Raw genomic sequence first — 20,704 nt, 5'->3', positions numbered from 1 at the left:
TTACTCATCACAACTAAGTGCTTAACCCAAACCCTAACCCTAAACCTAATTATAACCTTATCCCTAAAACCAAGTCTTGACCCTCAAACAGGCCTTTAAAGGGGTCTCAGAAAGTGAGGACCGGCCAAAATGTCCTCACTTTACTCTCTTTGTCCTCACTCCAATGGTCTAAAACTCAAACTGGTCCTCACAAAGATAGTTGTACAAGTACACACACACACACACACACACACATACTTGGGTTCTTAAAGCAACTTGAACTGAGTTCTTCAACTCTTTTAATTGATTTACTTGACTTTTAAGAAAACACTCATTTTCTTGATAGAAAGCGACCTTAAGACATTTTCTAATATTATGCAATATACTTAGAATTAGACGGTTGTTCGGATCCCAAACCAATCAAGTATAAGCAACAGTTTTAGTGATTATTGACCCAAAATCCATATGCAGTATGAGTCACAGCGTGGAGAGACTAAAAGAGAGGGAAGGAGAGCGAGAGGGTGGAGACAGAGAGATAGTGAAGTAGTGATATAAACAGGAGATGCTGGAGGGATAAGGAAATCAAGGGAAAGGGCGCAACTCAAATAAACACCATGTAAACGACCCCTCATAATGTCTGGGACACAGACGGAGTGTCACGTCTCTCTCACACACACACACACACGCTCAACGCAACAGAGCGCTTGAAACCAAGATGACGGCGTGATGTGGGAGAGCATGCAAAAAAGGATCCTGTAGCATTCGAGCTGTCGTAGATGCTTGGCGTGCAACGGCTGGATTCACTCGGCCGGAAATACACATGACATGATGTGTGAGATTTTGTGATTTGACCCATCAGAGAGATCAAGCTCAAACTCAGGAGCGGCATCATCTGCTGGAAAAACTGTGCTGCACGTTTGATGTATGGATTATCTTTACTAGCCATTTTTTTAAAAAACTTTGAAGAACATGGGAGCATCTTTAAGGTAAATCTTGTAACGTTGGAGGATCATTTTCAGCATTTCAAAGCTGCATGAAACTGTGAACGGACACTGATCAAGGTAAACCATTCCAATGAAATAGCTATATTGAGCTGATATTTGGTCACTGTGTTGATTTGGAGAAGAAGGTTCACCACCTAGGCATTATTTTGCACAACATTCATTTACCTTAAGTTAAAAAAAAAAAAAAAATCACCAACGAAGACCCAATGAAACAAGCCGAATCCGTCAAATCCCTCATAAGCCACGCCCCCTTGCTCCGCCTCAACGCCCTCGACTTCTCCGACCTATGGGATGACGAGGATCTTGAGCTGGACAGCATTGATGAAGACTCATCCCGCATTTCAGCCAATCAGATTGCAGCGTCCCCCGTGCCTCCACCCCCTCCCCCTTTGGCCCCGCCCCCTTTGGCTCCTCCTCTTGCTGTATCCAGCGGGTCGCCGGGTCCGTCAGGCGCTCGTACGCTGAGGCTCCACTGGAGGGCGCTGGTGAGTCTGCAGCCGGTGCCGAGAGTGGGACGCTTCGGGCCCCAGTCCATCTGGGCCGGCCTGGAACCGGTTCATCTCGACACCAATCGACTGGAATACCTGTTTGAGAGCAAAAGCAGCAGCAGCAACAGCGCCCTCTGCAGTCTGATGGAGCGACGGCGGGTAAGACTATGATGTTCACATATACATCTAAAAGTAAACCTTTCAGTAAAGGCTGGAATTCACTACACGACTTTTATGGCTCAGTGAAGAACCTTTAAAGTCCCTGTAAAGTCAAAAATAAGTATGTGTTCGGAGTTTGTCACACCACTGAAAAATGTGTTATTAGCCACCCAGCCAAATTTGAATGTTAAAAAAGGCAGAAAGTACATAAAATGAGCTATCAAAATCTTGAAAAAATGAGCATGCTCTCGAAAGCTGGGGGCGTGTCTGCTGACTCCGCGACGGGAGGATGATAGTCGGTTCGGCCCCATTCATAACAGCGGATTATCAGTGAATTCGACGAAAGTTTATAAAACTATCCCATGTAAAATGATCACTACAGAGTCGGGTGTTTGCGGTGATCCTCAGCTCTGCATCAAGGTGGCTCTTCACAAAATTAGTCCACCTCTTCTTGATGTGATCGTTTTTCGGAAATGTAAATAAGGACACCGATCTGTTTTGTACGTGACCGCATCCAGGTAGTACGCATTTCCGTGACGAAGACATAGCTAACTAGCAAACTGTAGGCTGTAGTAACTAATAGTACTGACAGTAACTCGCGATTGAGCGGCAAACTGATGTGAATGTGCTCTATAATATTGTTAGGGGAGGGGCCAGCCTCAGTGGCTTCAGTGGATCATCGAGACCCGTTTTAGCCCCGCCCAAAAAATCCGGAACACAGCAATGATGAAAAACTGTTTAACGGTCTAACTCCACAATTCAGTACATCACAGTTCACAGTCTTTGTAATATGTTTTAGCAATACATTTAATTATTTTTTTTTAGAATTGCCTTTACAGGGACTTTAAAATCCATCGAACCTTTCCATTCCACAAAATGGTTCTTTATATTTTTAAAAAACTATAAGGGGGAAATAATAGTTATTTTAAGAAGTTTTCAATGAAAGGTTCTTTTGGAATCAAAAAATGGCTGTGAAAACCTGCTTTTTGGAAGGTTTATTTTTAAGAGTCGTGAGAAAAAAGTAAAGGAAAACAGTGTAAAAAATGAATAAATAATGAAAAATAAAGATTAAATTAACTAAATAAATAAATTAAACATTGATTTAAAAAAATCGATTTGAACAATTAAAAAAAAATTATACATCAACAAAATGGTAAAATAGCCTAGTGCCCAGATAGCAATGAGTCGGCGGACCACCGTCGGTTCTCCGGCGGCAGTAGAAGCGTCAGAATGGCGACATCGCAAACACGTTGGACGGCGCACCGCCATCGGCAGCCGCTTTTTAAAAGCGGCAGCCGCCTTCATACCGCCTTCGTTAAGATGACGGAACATGACGGAAACTTTGTAAACAAGGCTAACTTACTAGCTTGACTAGTAAGGCAAGAACATATTTGAAAAAGATGAAGTAAAAATGTAAAAAATGAACATAATATTGCGTTACACAAAAAGGAAAAATGTACTTACTTTAAAGATCGTAGTCAATGACTAGATAGGATATCCTCTCCAAATACTGAAATCGTGTGACGAGTGGCCACTGTTGTGTTGGTAAATCTGCTTCCGTTTTTTAGGTACTGCCCCTCTCGGCCGGTGGAGGTACTTCTCTGTTTGTGCTTTAATACTTTCTTAAACATTTGTACAGATTGCAAAACTCGCAATTGCAAATTAATCCCTTATACCTGTAAAAGGTCAAATAAATAAAAAAATCGAGCTTGTAAAAAAATGAAAGACATAAACGAAATTTCCTGGGGTGACAGAGAGACAAAATATTTCTAAATATTTCACTTTATCTTTCAGGTCAAAACAGGGATTTTCATGTTTATTATAAATATTACCATGGTTGCAAATTAATAAAAAAAATCTAAAGCATACCCAAGCTTTTGGCCAAGTTGCAGATGTCTTTCACTGTTCACTGATTTCAGGCATTGGTGAAAAGTCTAACTTCATCCATTTATTCTGCTAAATTGTTCATACCATGAATGAAATATTTATTTTAAAACCTAATCAGAAAGATATTTATTGCCAAGTAAGTTTTACAAAAGGAATTCTTTTTGGACTATTTGTGCATCTCAATTGTGCATAAATCAAAGAAATGTAAGGAATTGTCACCTTAAGTGACTAAAATAATTATATATATTTTACATAGGCATATCACTGAATCGCTTCAGAGTTTCAACGTAATTTAAATGTATTTTCCTAAACCTTATCATGGAATCAGACTGAGTCAAATCTGTTATAAATCCTAATGACTTTGGAGCAACAACAACAACAAAATTTGATATAATTCACATAATAATTATAATCGCTTTAAATGTGAAAGTTAAAATGCTGTCAGTTCCACTCATGCCAATGACATGGCTGGTCGATTTCAAAGCGGCTTGCCGCCAGCCGGCCGCGGTTCATTTAGACGGCGGCAACCGCCAGAGAGAATGAAGTCGGCGGCCCGGCGGCTGTTCGCCGGCGGCATCTCGCAAGAAATGGGAGTGACGTATTCGGCGGCAAACGTTTCATCTCCGCCAGCGGGGCGCACCTATAGCCGACAGTTTGGGGCCGGCGGCAAAAAGAAGCCGTGCCGATATTTTTTGCTATCTGGGTGAGTAGCAATTATTTTTTTATAATGAATATAATAGAAACTTAATATTTTCCAAATAATATTCAAAGCATATTTATAACATTAATTTTCAAGGTACAAATTTGGTCTTTTTACATGAAAATATATAGCTGGCTTTTGAATGTTAAAACGGGGGTCTTCGTACCAGAATGATCATATTCCGGCATCTAAAATATTGAACAGACGTTTCAAGTTGTTCCGAAAACAACAAACATGCACCTTGTTGCTAGCAGACGTGTGACAAATGAAAACAACACGTGTTCTAAAGTCGGTTCAAAACATCAAATATGTTTGATCTCCGACTCTATGCAATCAAAGTCTGAAGCTTAAAAACAGATTCTGTGCTTGTTTTTCTGTGAAATCTGTCCACTACAATTCTGGCAATTAAAGCTTCAACTAATCCAGACTGAAAATCAGTCAATAATCGTAGTGCATTCCAGTCTCAAGCGTATTGAGCTTTTCAGCGTTTGTGCTCCACATCTCTTTGTGCAGCAGAAGCAGTCGAGTGTGTGTGTTTTGAGTGTGAAGCGCAGTAACATCATCACTATAGCCCTGAGTGGACTCCCACCGGCACACCTGCTCCCTCCTGCCATATTCAGCATGGACAACACTGTACTAGACAGAGAAGACATCCAGGTGAGCTCCCAACAGCATCAAAACAGAATTCATAAATTCATTGTCTAATTTTGCTAGATTCACCATAGATATGATGTAGTCGACAACAGCCCTATTCGGACGGGATTAGTTTAACATGGAGATTTCACAGTGATTTTAGTCCAGTCTAAATGTACCATCTCAGTAATCATTACGGACAATGTCAATTAAAAGATTACGCCGACTTTTACCTTCTGTAAAAAGTTCTGTAAAAATGACCTCAGGTAATAGAAATCCCATGTGAATAGACCACGTGTAAATATGTACGTAAATATTCAGTCATTTCCTGTTTACGGTTTTTTACAATAGCTATGACAATTTTTTCAATACTTTTAACAAATTTCCTAAACTTTTAACACACCAACACACCCACAACACACAATTGGCAAAACAGTTAATTTCATGCTCAAAATCACACGTTGTAAACTAACTCCAACACTAATTTTCAAAATACAATAATACACTAGCGTTAATACATTATGTCTACCAAAACACTGCAAACATGTCTCAAAATCAAATAATTTTTCAAAACACTAAAATATGTTCTCGTCCAACAGCAAGATTTAGTCAATAATAGCACATGTCTTAAAAACACCAACATCAGATGGAATTACAGAAACGTACTCGGTTACTAACGTAACCTCGGTTCTCTCTAGAGAGGGAACGAGTACTGCGTAATATCTTACGCTATGGGGAAAACCTCTTTTCCACGAGATATTGAAGCCAAAAATTATCCTTTAATTTTGATTAATGTAAAACGCTGTGCGGCAGCGTGCAGACATAGGCAAGACGGCTTGCGCGCCTATTGGCTGCCCTGCGGCAACAGCAGCAGCCTATCGAGAGAGGCCCTGCGTGACGTGACATCCAATGGGGGTGCTTCGCGCCCATTTCGTCACGTCCCGCCAGAATAGGCGTGGCCTTGGCCTATAAATACGCTCGACAGGCTGATACAAACTGGTTTTCATCGCTGAAGCGAACCAGCGCTGTTGTATGCACGGCAAGATACGCAGTACTCGTTCCCTCTCTAGAGAGAACCGAGGTTACGTTAGTAACCGAGTACGTTCTCTTACGAGAGTATCTCTCGTACTGCGTAATATCTTACGCTATGGGGAACACAATGTAAGACGCCGTGCGTACTGGGATCCGACACCAAAGTCCCAAGGGCAGTAGCCCGGGGCTCATATAGTGCATAATCACCGTAGACACACAGAGAGTCGGAGAAGAGAGGCTACAAGCATCATTCCCCATGAAATAGCATCCCATAGGAGCTAGTTATGTCAATAGTATATCCCGCAGTCAGGGTGAACGCGTTCAGCCTGAACTGGGCAAAAGTACGGGCTATTCAACACCCATGGAGCTGTTCCATCGACCAGTGAGCGATACTCAATCAAAACTCAGCATTCTGCGCCTGCGCAGCGGGACAGATAGTACTGAATTCTAGACCGACAGCAGCTTGGCCTGTAAGGCGGGAACCTCTAGGTTATAGAACCTTATAAATGTAGACGGCGAGGCCCAGCCCGCCGCCATACAGATATCATGCAAGGAAATCCCACTAGACCACGCCCACGAAGAGGCCACACCTCTCGTGGAGTGCGCTCTGACACCCAAAGGACACTGCAGGCCCTTAGAAGTGTAAGCCAGCGCTATGGCATCGACTATCCATCTGGATAGGCTCTGTTTTGATGCGGCCAGTCCCTTGGAGTGTCCGCCAAACAAAACGAAGAGCTGCTCGGTCTGCCTGAAGACAGACGAGCGGGACACATAAGCTCTCAGCGCCCTGACGGGCAAAGGAAATTAGCATCTGCCTCCTCATTGTTCACCGGGAGGGCGCACAGGGGAAATAACCTGGGCCCTGAACGGTGTGTTGAGGGATTTTGGCACGTACCCGTGCCTTGGTTTGAGTATGACTTTTGAGTCATTAGGCCCAAACTCCATACAGGACGTGCTTACTGAAAGCGCTTGTAAGTCCCCCACGCGCTTTATTGAAGCAAGAGCCACAAGAAATACCGTTTTGAAAGACAGGTGCTTCATGTCTGACAAATGGATTGGCTCGAATGGGGCACCTTTCAGGGCTTCCAGAACCGTAGAAAGGTCCCACATAGGGACTGATGGAGGTCTGGAAGGACTCAGCCTCCGAGCTCCCCTGAGGAATCGCACGACGAGGTCGTTTTTCCCCAGTGACTGGCCAGACGTCGGTTTTGCAAACGCCGTTATGGCCGCCACGTATACTTTGAGCGTGGACGGGGTTCTACCCTTATCCAGCAGCTCCTGAAGGAAGGAGAGCACTTCCGTAACCCCGCAGTCTACAGGTGAAAAGCCCTGAGCTTGACACCAGGTAGAGAACACTGACCATTTCGAGTAGTAGAGCCGTCTAGTAGACGGGGCCCTAGCCTGCGTGATTGTGTTTAACACTCCCTCCGGGAGGTTAGCGGGTACCCGTTGATGGCCCACATATGTAGGGACCATAACTCCGGGCGAGGATGCCAAATCGAGCCCTTTGCCTGAGAGAGGAGGTCTCTCCTCACCGGTATCGGCCACGGGGCAGTGCTGGTCAGCTGCATCAGGACTGGGAACCAGGTTTGGTTCGTCCATAGCGGAGCCACGAGCAGCACTGGGCATCCATTTTCCCTGATTCCTTCCAGCACTTGAGGCAGGAGCGAGACGGGGGCAAAAGCATAGAGTGGGCGTCGGGGCCATACGTGGGCCAGCGCATCCCTGCTCTTGGAGAAAAAGCTCGGACAGTGAGCGTTTTCCTGGGACGCGAACAGGTCCACCTGCGCTCTGCCGAATGTCTCCCACAGCAGTTGGATCGCCTGCGGGTGCAGCGACCATTCCCCTGCTGGGACATTGTTTCTGGACAGTCTGTCTGGTCCCAGATTCAGGTGACCAGGCACATGCGCTGCTTTCAGTGAAAGCAGGTTGTGCTGAGCCCAGTCCAGGAGGCGTTTCGTCAGCCTGTAAAGGCTTCGGGACCTGACGCCGCCCTGGTGATTTATGTACGCCACCACTGACATGTTGTCCGACCGGACTAAGACGTGGCGGCCTTTTATCTGGGGACAAAAGCGCCTTAGCGCGTTGTCTACTGCCAGCATTTCTAGACAGTTTATGTGTAGGAGCTTCTCCCGTTCTGACCACTGGCCAAAGAACGGTCTGCCGGTCAGAACAGTCTCCCAGAACGGTCAGCGCTCCCCATCCCGAGGTGGAGGCGTCCGTGGACACCACCATCACACTCGAGGGAGTCCCCAGACTCACGCCTGACTGGTACCAGTCGGCTTTGTTCCAAGGTTTCAGAGCCGAGACGCATTTCCTGTCGACCCTGAGGCGAAACAGACCAGCGGCCCAAGCCCCGGGCGGAACTCGTGCTTTCAGCCATAACTGCAGTGGGCGCATGCGAAGCAGGCCCAGCTGAAGTACTGAGGATGCTGAGGCCATGAGGCCCAGCATTTTCTGAAACCGTTTGAGGGGGACTATAGAGCCGCGGCGGAAGGATTTCACGGCGCGCTGAATGTTCAGTCCTCGCTCCGGCGGCAGACGTGCTGTCATAGACAGCAAGTCCATCACTGTTCCCACAAAAGAGATTTTCTGGCTGGGAGACAGCGAACCCTTCGCCCAATTGACTGTGAGACCCAAATTCTCGAGATGCTCGAGTAAAACGGTCTTGTGTTCTATGAGCTCTGATCGTGATCGAGCTAGAATCAACCAGTCGTCCAAGTAGTTCAAAATTCGCATGCCCCGAAGTCTCAGGGGTGCGAGAGCCGCGTCCATGCACTTCGTGAATATACGGGGTGCTGGGGACAGGCCGAACGGTAGGACTGTGTATTGATATGCCTGGCCCTCGAAGGCGAATCTCAAGAATCGCCTGTGACGTGACGCAATCTGTATTTGGAAATAGGCGTCTTTCAGATCTATTGACATGAACCAGTCTCCTTGGCGCACGTGCGCGAGGATTTTGCTGGTTGTCAGCATTTTGAACTTGCGTTTCAGAAGCGCTTTGTTCAATTGTCGCAGATCTAGAATGGGTCTGAGACCCCCGTCTTTTTTCGGTACCAGAAAATATCTGCTGTATACACCCCCTTCGCTCTGAGCCTGAGACAAAGGTTCTATGGCCCCTTTGCATAGTAGTTTCGCTATTTCGGTTCGAAGTAGATGAGATACTTCGTTGTCCACCGTGGTTTCGACACGTGCCGTGCAACGGCGGGGACGTCGAGCGAACTGTAGCGAATAGCCTCTCTTTATAGTGTTCAACACCCATTCTGATACCCCGGGAAGCATTGCCCATGCATTCGCGTGGATAGCTAGAGGCAGAATGATATCCGGGCTCTGGCCGCGGCACAGCGGCGGCTGCAGAGCTTCGGTGTGCTGAGACATGAACACTGTGTTTAAAGTGTGCGAGGCGGGGGGCGCGCCGATCACGGCGGGCAGCCTGTTCGCACTCGCTTTCTCTATGACAAATTTTGGAGAGAGAACGAGCGGGACAAACCCCGTAGGGTTCAGCGTGTCTGTGAGTGAATGTGGGCGCGGGACAGCGGGCACATTTACTGCACTGAAAACACCGTCGGCTTGCGCTGACTGAATATGTGTTGGTTTCGTTTTTACAGAAACCGTGGGACACGCACTGTGTAGTGTTTGTGGGCACTGTGTCGTGGGCACATTCACTACGTTTGCACAATCGACATGAGTCGATTTTATTTGTGCTAGCCCTGAACTGTGGCGGGCTGTGTCTGCGTGTGGGAATGGGCACTGGGACGTGGGCATTCTTACAACACTCATAACACCATCGGCTATGGCCGGGACACCAGAAAATACACTCTTTATTGGATTTATCTGGGTCGCCGTAAAAATGACGTTAATGTGCAGGCAAGCGGGCTGTGGTACCGGCTTGTTTACTGCGAAATACACTGGAACAGTCACATTGTTTGGAACTGAACGAGCGAGAGGTTTCGGTGGAGTCTGGCCGCGGCGAGACTTAAACACCGTGGGTCTTAGCTGACTGTATGTGTGTTGGTTTCGTTTTACAGAAAACGTGGCACATGCAGTGTGTAGTGTTTGTGGGCACTGGGTTGTGGGCACATTCACTACATTTAATGCACAATTGACATGAGTCGATTTCATATGTGCGAGCCCTGCACTGTGGCGGGCTGTGTTTGTGTGTAGAAATGAACACTGGGCTGTGGGCATTTTTATTACACTCATAACACCATCGGCTGTGGCCGGAATACCAGACAATACATTGCTTAAATGATTTTTCTGGGTCGCCGTGGAAACGGCATTTGTGTGCAGGCAAGCGGGCCATGGTACCGGCTTGTTTACTGCAAAATACACTGGAACAGTCACATTTTCTTGGAACTGAACGAGCGAAAAGTATCAGTGCAAGTCTGGCCGCGGCGAGACTAAATTTTATCAGCTGGGATCGAACACGGGTCTCCCGTGCGATGGCTGTAGGTTTCGCCACTGAGCCACAGGGGGAAACGACAACAGCTTAAAATAGCTCAAGCACATAATGGAGCGTCATCACAGTTTTGTGTGTGTTGACGTTTGTTTGCAGGCGTGCGTGTTATACAACAGGCTCAGTGCTGCAATATTGACATTTTCAGCCGCTCAAACTAAGAGGAGCTGAGAAATGTTTGAGAAATGGAGATTGGTCCGGCCTCGGCGGGACTAAAAATACACTCTTTCCTCATTTCGCCGGTGACGCATGCCCACGGGGGGCGGGGGCGGGGTAGCTTTCCTATAACGTAAAGAAAGCTAGCCGCGGTTTTGATGCTGGCCCGTTTCCCTGACGACTCGCGGGCAGAAGGGGGAGATCCACAGAGCTCGCCCAATCCTCACTGTCCAACGCGGGGATATAGCAGCTGGCCTCCTCTACAGATGCAGCTATCTCGTCGTCATTAATGGCGGAAGCGGCGGCGCGCGGCGGCCGTTGTCCGTCAGTGAGCGACTCGATTGAAGCTGGTGAAGCTGGCGGGCGAACCGGCGAGCTTTCACGGCTGGAGAAGGATCGGGGACCCGCTGAGTACGGCGCTTTGCGGCGCGGCACTACAGCGGGGGGGAGTCTCACTCACCATGGCAATAGCTGGCCTCCTCTACCGATGCAGCTATCTTGTCGTCACTAATGGCGGAAGCGGCGGCGCGCGGCGGCCGCTGTCCGTCAGTGAGCGACTCGATTGAAGCTGGTGAAGCTGGCGGGCGAACCGGCGAGCTTTCAAGGGCTGGAGAAGGCTCGAGGACCCGCTGAATACGGCGCTTTGCGGCGCGGCACTACAGCGGGCGGGAGTGCAGACTCGGAGAAAAAATGCCAGGCAAGTCCTCAGAGTCACCATGGCAATAGTTCCACAGGAACGAAGCGTCTTCAAAAAGACGCTGCTCTTTTAGATAAAGAGAGAGAGAGAGAGAGTGTGAGTCGCGATGGCGAACACACACTCTAGCAGTGAAAAAGGATATTAACGCCGGAAAGCGTAGCAGGTATGGCGGCTGAAGGCGGCGAGGTGAAGGCCAGCGGCTTCAGGCTCGAAGGCTCGTCCCGCAGAAGGCTTACTATCAGACGGCGCGGCTTCTCACTCCGGATCCAGCGATGCAGTAGTGCTTCGCTGAAGAGATGAAAATCAGTTTGTATCAGCCTGTCGAGCGTATTTATAGGCCAAGGCCACGCCTATTCTGGCGGGACCCGACGAAATGGGCGCGAAGCACCCCCATTGGATGTCACGTCACGCAGGGCCTCTCTCGATAGGCTTGCTGCTGTTGCCGCAGGGCAGCCAATAGGCGCGCAAGCCGTCTTGCCTTTGTCTGCACGCTGCCGCACAGCGTTTTACATTAATCAAAATTAAAGGATAATTTTTGGCTTCAATATCTAGTGGAAAAGAGGTTTTCCCCATAGCGTAAGATATTACGCAGTACGAGAGATACTCTCGTAAGAGAACTGCATTATTTTATGTGTCAGGTATGCCCTTATATAACACACAGTAGGCTATATTGTATTGATCATAGATTGTGTTTTGCACTGCAGTTTCTTTTGACGATCACACGTTGATCTGATTGGATCTGACTAGAATACATAGTCATTTTTGTTTCATTGGGTTTAGGTCTTTTGCTGCAGAAATTAAATAAAAAAAGACCCATCTCAGAGTGCTTTATAGAGTGTACGGTTAATGTAATGAAAAAATGAAGACAGAGACAGAATTGCTGCAATAAAGAATATAAATAAAAATAAATGTATATATTTGCATAATTCAATCAGTTACAATAGAATAAAATACAGGGGATATATTTGTGTTTCAGTTCACAATATAAACAGCTGTTTACCTTGACTTTAGCCTGGGTTAGGTTTAGAACATGGTGTTATCTGTTCTGACATAGTGTTAAAGCATTGGTAAATTTGCCAGTAAAAATCCATTGTCCATCCTTGTGTGTAAAAGAAGTTCAAGCATTTTAAATGTGTGTTAATTGTATGCATTTTGTGTTAAAGCAACAATAAATGTGTTAATAGTATAGCTTACACAGACTGATGTAGTGCTAACTGTGTTCAGAGTTTAGGAAATTTGTTAAAAGTATTGAAAAAATTATCATAGCGAATGTAAAAAACTGTAAAAGTAGTTTTCCGCGTTTTTATGGAGGCACTTGAAAAAGCATTCGGTCGCGTTCTAGACGCTGGGACAGATCTGTGTCAAAACTCAAGTGTTTTCCACATTCACCATTCAAATCAAAAAGAAGATTGAAATCACTTTTTAGAGGCACGAAACTTCTTTTAGCGTTAGGTAAGTGCCTATTACCAACTTAATCAGAATTGAATTAATACATTGGTCGACCGGACCTAACTGTTATATATATATATATATATATATATATATATATATATATATATATATATATATATATATATATATACACAGTATATATAAATGTAGGTTGTCTATGTTTGCACACATGATATCAGGAAGGTGGCGGAGGTGCGTAAATGCTAGTTTATCCCATGTGAATTGGCCATTATTATTACTGATATTCTGTGGTAAAATTACATTACTCCATCTACCCTTGTAAAGCTAATCCCATCTGAAGAATGCTTATGAAAGCAGGAGTGTTTGTTGGCATGCGTGTGTTGTGGTTCAGAGGTTGCAGATGCTGGTTCCCACTGAAGACGAGCTGAATGTGATCGCGGAGGCTCGGGCTCGGGCCCCGGTCTCGGCTCTGGGCCCCGCAGAGCAGTGTCTCCTGACCCTGGGGTCCGTTCCTCATCTGAGCGCCAGACTGCAGATCTGGGCCTTCGCTCTGGACCACGACAACATGGAGAGAGTGAGAGAAACTCAATGAGTGTGTTTATGCACATTCTTAACCTGATTATGCTTAATATAAGCTGGCAATACGCATTAACCCGTTTTCCTTCATCAGAGTAAGGTCATAAACAGCTTAAAGTCCCCCTGTAGTCAATCATTTTACTTCTTAAAACTCATCTTTGATCACCAAAATGACATATTTAAGCGTATTTTCCTCGAAAAACATTCTTCATGCCTTAAAACATCTTGAATGTAACTCGACACCCTTGGCTCATAGTATATGTGGTTCTATGAATATGCAGATGAGCCCCGCCTCCACTCACTCACACAGTTCAGAGATCCACTCGTTGACGATCACACGTTGATCTGATTGGATCTGACTAGAATACATAGTCATTTATGTCTTTTAGTTTGTCAAGAGATTTAAAGCACCGTTTTTGAAGAGTGTGCATGTGCGAACCTGCTCTAGTACGCAAGAACGAGCCTGTGATTGAATCTGGAAATAAAGCAAAATAACTGAGAAAAATTAGAATTAGTCCTCAGATGCCATGTCTGTAATTTATCTAGCATTAAACAGATTCATTTAAATAAGTTATTACTCCACCACCTGCGTGACATCATTAACCAACATAGTTGAACGACCAATTTGCGACGATATTTCAGGAAAAAGTCGTGACTAGCTAGTTGTTTCTTCAACGATGCTTCGTAGTATGGTCAGCGAGAAACGTCATTGTAGGGGAGACGCATCCCAGGTTGTGCTTATAAGCTAAGAGTACGTGTGGTTATCCCGTTTTCTTCATCGGAATAAGGTCATAAAAAGCTTAAAGTCCCCCTGTAGTCAATAGTTTTATCCTTTACAACTCATCTTTGATAACCAAAATTACATATTTAAGCGTTTTTTTCCTTGAAAAAAATGTCTTTATGCCTTACAAATAGCTTGAATGTAACTCGACACCCTTGCCTCATTTAGTTTGCGCGGGTTCTAACCAAATGAGCCCCGCCTCCACGCACTCACTCACTCAGCTCAGAGATCCACTCGTTGACGATCACACGTTGATCTGATTGGTTACATTACATTACAATACTGCATTTACACATGGTTTGTCTTAAAGCACATTAAAAACACCACATAGACATATAAAAAACATTAAAAGCTGGATTTTCACCACAGGGGGACTTAAAGCATTAACTGATCGACACAGCTTCATTTTTGTCCCTCACCACGATTTGGCAACACATTAACATGCTTCCGGGGCTCACTGAAGTGTGAATCTGTGACTGGAGCGTGACCTTGCTATGGATTTAAGCACATTCAAACAGAGCGAGCATTTCGCAGTAGTATTTCGAGATAATATATCACAAACTCTTATAAAAATGTGTTCTCATCTCATGCAGACACAGAAGTGACTCAGTCAAAACGCTGAATCCGTAACAGGAGAATATGAGTTTATAATTTTCCCTGTGACATTTTGGAAAACTCTTGGGTTGTTATTTAAAGAGATGTTCACCCAAAAATAAAAATGATGTAATCATTTACTCACCCTCATGTTGTTCCAAACCTGTCAAATCTTATTCCTTCTATTGAACACAAAAGAAAATATTTTGAAGAATGTCAGAAACCAAACAGTTGATGTACCCCACTGACTTCCATAGTTCTGTTCTTAAAAGTTAATAATGGAGCAGCCCATCAACATTCGTATAACCAAGAAAAAAAATAAACATTTATTTTTTTTTTTTACAAAAAGCAGACGTTTTGATTGTTCAGGGAACATTTTGGAATCATTCAGGAAAAAACATTTTTAATGGGAATGTTAGCAAAACGTTCTTAGAATATATTTTTGTTAGCTGGGATTATCCATTATTGTTTGAAATGATGTGAATAAAAAGCATCAACTAAAGAGCTTTTACCTGTTTTGATGTCTGTTGACTTCAATAAGTCTTTATCTGGTCTTTAATTGCACAACAACATTATTTATACATCGTTCATGAAACTTTTCTGAAACGTTTTAATTGGATGTTCGTCTAATGTTTTTTAAAAGTTACTACTAGTTTCAGAAAATTCAGGGAAGGTTCAAAAGTAACATTCTCATATTGTTTGCAAAATTATCAAATGGAAAGTTACCTTAACTTTTTTTTTTTTAAACTGGACGTTTTGTACGTTCAGGGAACATTCAGAAATCATCCAGGAATAAAATTTTCATAATTTAATGGGAATGTTAGCAAAATGTTCTTAGAATATATTTTTGTTAGCTGGGATTATCCACTATTGTTTGAAACGATGTGAATAAAACTCATCAACTAATGAGTTAATAACTGTTCGGGTTTCTGGTGTATGTGATGTCTGCTGATTTGTGCTCACAGTATGTGTGTGTAAACAGGAGATCGCAGAGCCGCTCTTCCATCTGAAGCTTGCCATGGAGCAGCTAGCGGCTAATCAGACGTTTCGCTGTATACTTGCAACTGTTCTGGCCATCGGCAACTTTCTGAACGGCTGTAAGGTGAGAACGCCTGTATAAAGATGTGTGTGCCTGATTACCTGTATCCTGCACATTGCATGAAGGTGTGTTTTCTGTTTTGTAAAGGCGAGGGGGTTTGAGTTGAGTTACCTGGGCAAACTCTCTCAGGTGAGAGACACACACGGCCGGCAGCCTCTTCTTCATCACGTGTGTGTGTTATTGCTCCAGCTTTACCCACAATCCTCTGATCTCTACTCCGACATCACTGCTGTCACAAAAGCCAGCAAGGTATTTTGTATTTTGCATTATGTACTGATTGTGAATGGATGTGCATTGCAGAGTTTGAACATTTCAAATCACAGTATATACTGCATTGTTAGTTTGCATGTTTACTTTGACCAGTTATCAGCTCAGAAATAAATGCTTGAATTGCATTTTGAATTCAGTACTGTGTATTTATGAAACTTTATGACAAACGCCTTTAATGATGGCAGTATAAGCAAATAAAAAAATAACCCAGGAAAATGATTTAAAAAAACTGACATGACCTTGTTCATTGGAAAGGGAAAGTCAAGTTCAGTGCATTGCATTGTGGGAAACACGTGTGCTTCTCAATCATTAGGCTAAGGCTGCATAATGCTTTTGTTGTGTCAAAAGTTTGACTAAGTAAACATGCATAATCTTTTTGTATGTTAGCCGGATTCAGCCTAATGATTGAACGATATCCATTTAATTTGAAGCCTGTTATTTGTTCTGCACGTGTAGTGACTATGTTTCCTTCTCTTGGGAAGGAAACTTGGGAAGTTTTCTTCTTCATTGGTTCCCCTATTATGCGGTGTGCCCCAAGGGTCCGTTTTAGGCCCTCTTCTCTTTTCACTTTATATATTACCATTGGGTGCCATTTTTAAGAATAAAATTTGACTTGACTCTTGACTCATTTTATCCCTCTTTTCCTTTCTCTCATAAACAATTGCACACTAGTGTGACTACACACAAGTGCAACTGAATCTCTCCCAGCTTGAATCCCTTTGTAAAGCATCCTGGGATCAACTAAGACTTCTTGAGAAGGATGGAAAGAAGAAGAAAGGTGGAGGACGAAAAGAGGATGGTGGAGAAGAGGCAGTGCTTCATCACCGGCTCCGCCAGTTTCTGAAAGACTGTGAGGAGAGGTTGAAGGTGCTACGAGCAGTTCACCGCAGAGTCATCAACAGGTAAAACCAGTTGCTTACTACAAATGAATCTCTATTCGCATTCGGATTGGTTTATTCAAATGTAATATTCCCAGCCAATTGATTTCATGTATTTATCATTATTATTTCCCTATATAACCTTGACGCATCCGAACGCATACACTATCGCTCCACACAATGCAAGTTATCTTTCTAGACATAGGTGGAGTTTCACAATAGGTGGGGGGGGGGGGGGATTTATTTTTACATAATTAAAAGATTTATAGGTATTTAAAGGAATAAATAATAAGAATGGTAAACGACATTCTAGGTCTAATGAAGTAATCAATTTTCAAATAATATTTTGTTTTAAAATGTGCACACATTCACTCTTATATAGTCATTCGAATGTCGAATACTGTATGCCAAACATGCAAACGTTTCTTGTCTCGTCACAATTTGTGTATTACATGAATCATGATGGCATATTTTCAATTCAAAACGGCAAAATTTCATAAAAAGGATAAATGGTTTGCATCATCGGCTATAACTGTAGGTTGATGAAGATTTTTATCATAAAACAGCTGTCTAATACTTAAATCTACTTACATCTTTCTTTCCACAAACTCTCGTTGCGTTGCGAGTGTGTGACAGTGACAGAAAGACAGTTAGTCCCGCCTTTTTTATTTGATTGGCCGTCTTGATCATTTTGACATTGACGAGCGTATTTGAACCATTGAGGCAGCGCAGCCTAAAAATGTAATCATCCTAAAAAATTTACTTTTTCAACTTTTTGTCATCCTAACTAACAGTTTTACTATATTCTACACAAAAATGATAAAATAAGGTTCTCTCTCTCTAGCAGCAGCAACATGTTTAGTTTAATTTAAGTTTCGAGCGTCTAGCAGAAGTAAGTCATACTTTCTCTGCAGCAGATCTAATCCGCCAGGACCAAACCTAATGTTACTGAATGACATGTCGACCCAGGAAGAGCTATAGGACTGTGAAGCATTAGGGGTATTGATGGACCCGATCTACTCCATGTGTGTTTTGATCATCGTTCTGAATCTGATCCAGACGTAGGCTTTGACAAAAACGTGATTTTCTCAGCTTTTTGCTCAAAAGGTTGCTTTTTAATTAATGAAACTTACTTGCATTCAAGTGTTGATTAAAAGTAATGCATGAAGCTAGAATAAAACAGTTGTTGTTGTTGTTTAGAAGTGGTAAAACACAATTTCACTTTTCTAACTTTAGCTAGTGTGAAATGTTGCTGTTTGAGCATAAACAACATCTGCAAAGTTGCAATGCTCAAAGTTCAAAGCAAAGGGAGATATTTGCTTTTAAAGAAAAGGACTACAAAAAAACAGCTGGTAGGGACTACAGGACATTCCTCCCGGGTTAGTGACATCAGCAACCCTAAAATCTACATGAACCCCGCCCCTGGGACACGCAGTCCATGTTGAGAAGAGGAAAAGTTGTTGTACAAGAGTACATTTGTGAGTCAGCTCAAACTTTAGCATCCTTCTTTTCACATACAATAAAAAGTCACTCTGTGTGCATCTCACAACAGTTCCTATACGAGCGATTTATAGATTATAATGACAGAATATGCTAATTGAAGATAGTTAACTCCACATCAGCATCATAAATTCATCAACTAACCATTCAGAGATGTCCTGTTGCATTCTACATGTTGTCACTTCTTCTTGAGTCTCTCCATCTTTGTCTGACTCTGTTTTAACATTAAAGGCAGAACAGTTTCTGTCATTTTAGTGTGTCTGCGTTAGGTAATCACACAAGAGCTCTTGAAACCCCGCCCTCTGAGGCAGCTCATTTGCCTTTAAAGGGCCAGGCACAAAACGGTGCGTTTTTGCAAACCCTCAAAAAATGACAACTTTAACATGCTATATAAAAATATCTGTGGGGTATTTTGTGCTAAAACTTCACACACACACTCTGGGGACATCAGAGATTTATTTTACATCTTGTGAAAAGGGCATTTTACCACCCATTTAAAAACAGAGGTTCTGTTCTTTCGTTTGTCATATTGCATGTTCAGGAATTCAAAATATTCTGGGGACCATTTTTCATGACATTTTTTGCTGGCAACTTTTAAAAAAAACACTGGCGGGGTAATTTATTTAATATTATTTAGTATGCTTTCGGTAACCACTCACTATTGGTAGCTGAAAACCTACTAAATAATATTAGACATATCTAATATAAACAAAGTCGACATATCCATATGTTAATTTCCTCTTGCACTCAGATTCCACTCGTTCCTGCTCTTCCTCGGTTACTCGCGCGCCATGGTGAGAGAAACGAGTGCAGAGGCGTTTTGTAAGAGCGTCAGTGACTTCGCTCTGGAGTACAGAGCTACTCGCAATGCTATCCTTCAACAGAGGGAGAAAGAGAAGGAGAAGGAGAAAGAGAAGGAGAAGGACAGACAAAACACACCTAAACTCAAAACCAGACTCCAGCAAAGCCCATCTGATGTAAGTAGTGGCTCTAACTCACAAATAAGGGCCAAAACTCCTTTAAAAGTTCACATTCTCACAACATAGCCTTCTAGAGAGAATAATTATGAAGCTAGATAATATGTCTTTTTCACTGTAGGAGAATGAGGAGCAGGTGAAACTTGAAGAGGTTTTGAAGACTCCTGAATCTTCGTCATCTTTCCACTTTGACTTCACTCTTCCACGACAGCGTAGTAAGACGACCGACAAGAGAGGTATTATAGGCTAGCCTAGTCGTTGCCAAATTCATCAGTTGCATTCAAGTAAAATTGAAAATACTTACATATAAGAAAATTGTTTGTTGCAGGTTGTCACTCCCGAAGGCTGAAGTGGTGAACTCCAATCCGTTACTTTAAAAGTGTTGCCCGTTGATGCGTTAGCTTATCAACTATGTTTTTTTAAGTATTGAAACTAACTAACTTGAAATAACATCTCTCTACTAGGCTACTTTGTTTATATGTTTTAGTACATTAACGGTACAGTGGTGTAACCTACATTAAACTTTTAATTATATTCTTTTTGCCTTATTTCCTGTTAATTTCAAATAAATCCAGTAGGCCTAGCCTATATTTATAATGTTGCTTGATTAGCATATCTTGATTAGCAAGGATCTTGGCTTTTTTGATAAGTGTATGTTTTAATACTATTTGACGACAGCCATGGTGCTAATTGTTTACAGATGCTTGAAACCATGCCCTGCTGAAAGAAAGAAAAAAACAGCTAAACCAGCCAATTGGCTGGTTTTAGCTGGTCTTAAATGTTTTTAAAGGGGGTTTGGACACTTTTTTAGCCGACCAGGCTGGTAATAGCCTAGCTGGTCAAGATGGGAGACCAGCTAGCTGAACACCAGCTTGCCCAGACTTGAAGACCAGCTTAAACCAGTTAAGACCAGCCTAGGCTGGTTTTAGTGTTTTTTTTTCTTTTCCCAGCAGGACATACAATATCAAATAGCCTACCATAATTTCTACAGTTATTGTTCATTATAACAATTTTGAATGAATAAAAAAGTTCTGACAGTGTTTTCTGAACCATTAGGCTATATGAGAACTGAACTGAGCTGGATGAGGACATCACTGTTTTCTCCAGAGTGGATGTCCATAGTGGATATATAGGCTATATATAAATTGACTAAGTTAATAACTGTTTGTTTGTTTTTTACAAGAAAAATTAACCAACACTGAATTTACTTAAGATGGACTACGACACTATTTTTTGTTACATTCCCCTGTTATCACTGTAAAGCTGCTTTGAATCAATCTGTATTGTAAAAGCGCTATATAAATAAAGGTGACTTGACTGAACATTTATTTCACTTTTGTTTAATTTATAATCAATTTAGCACATTTTATTGTAGTTCAAATAACTATTTTGTAAGAAAATGTGGTGTACCATAGTGCATATTTG

General features: G+C 43.0%; 1 protein-coding gene across 3 annotated transcripts; it reads left to right on the top strand.

Moving 5' to 3' along the window:
* Positions 1-503: 503 nt before the first annotated feature.
* LOC143736764 (FH1/FH2 domain-containing protein 1) lies at positions 504-20,601 on the top strand. 3 transcript variants are annotated; one of them, XM_077227456.1, is made up of 9 exons: positions 504-1,630; positions 4,731-4,874; positions 12,996-13,178; positions 15,538-15,657; positions 15,742-15,903; positions 16,597-16,826; positions 19,054-19,279; positions 19,401-19,515; positions 19,608-20,601. In XM_077227456.1, exons 1-9 carry the CDS (start codon positions 1,190-1,192, stop codon positions 19,634-19,636), a joined length of 1,650 nt encoding a protein of 549 aa, XP_077083571.1. In that variant the 5' UTR covers positions 504-1,189; the 3' UTR covers positions 19,637-20,601. The 3 variants fall into 3 exon arrangements, with proteins under 3 accessions (XP_077083571.1, XP_077083573.1, XP_077083572.1); XM_077227458.1 differs by lacking the exons at positions 19,054-19,279; positions 19,401-19,515; positions 19,608-20,601 and adding an exon at positions 17,720-18,747 and having other exon boundaries at positions 629-1,630; XM_077227457.1 differs by lacking the exons at positions 19,054-19,279; positions 19,401-19,515; positions 19,608-20,601 and adding an exon at positions 17,717-18,747 and having other exon boundaries at positions 629-1,630.
* Positions 20,602-20,704: the final 103 nt, after the last annotated feature.

Source organism: Siphateles boraxobius, unplaced genomic scaffold (genome assembly GCF_051911475.1).
Source record: "Siphateles boraxobius isolate OS27281-9 unplaced genomic scaffold, OSU_SipBor_1 130, whole genome shotgun sequence".
Classification (NCBI taxonomy): domain Eukaryota; kingdom Metazoa; phylum Chordata; class Actinopteri; order Cypriniformes; family Leuciscidae; genus Siphateles; species Siphateles boraxobius.
Note: the sequence above shows the minus strand (reverse complement) of the source record. Positions and strands in the feature narration are given on the sequence as shown.

Coding starts and splice junctions, on each gene's coding strand:
- LOC143736764 (XM_077227456.1), top strand. CDS start 1,190: ATGAAACAAGCCGAATCCGTCAAATCCCTCATAAGCCACGCCCCCTTG. Junction 1,631..4,730: donor GTCTGATGGAGCGACGGCGG/GTAAGACTATGA, acceptor CTCTTTGTGCAG/CAGAAGCAGTCGAGTGTGTG. Junction 19,516..19,607: donor TAAGACGACCGACAAGAGAG/GTATTATAGGCT, acceptor TGTTTGTTGCAG/GTTGTCACTCCCGAAGGCTG.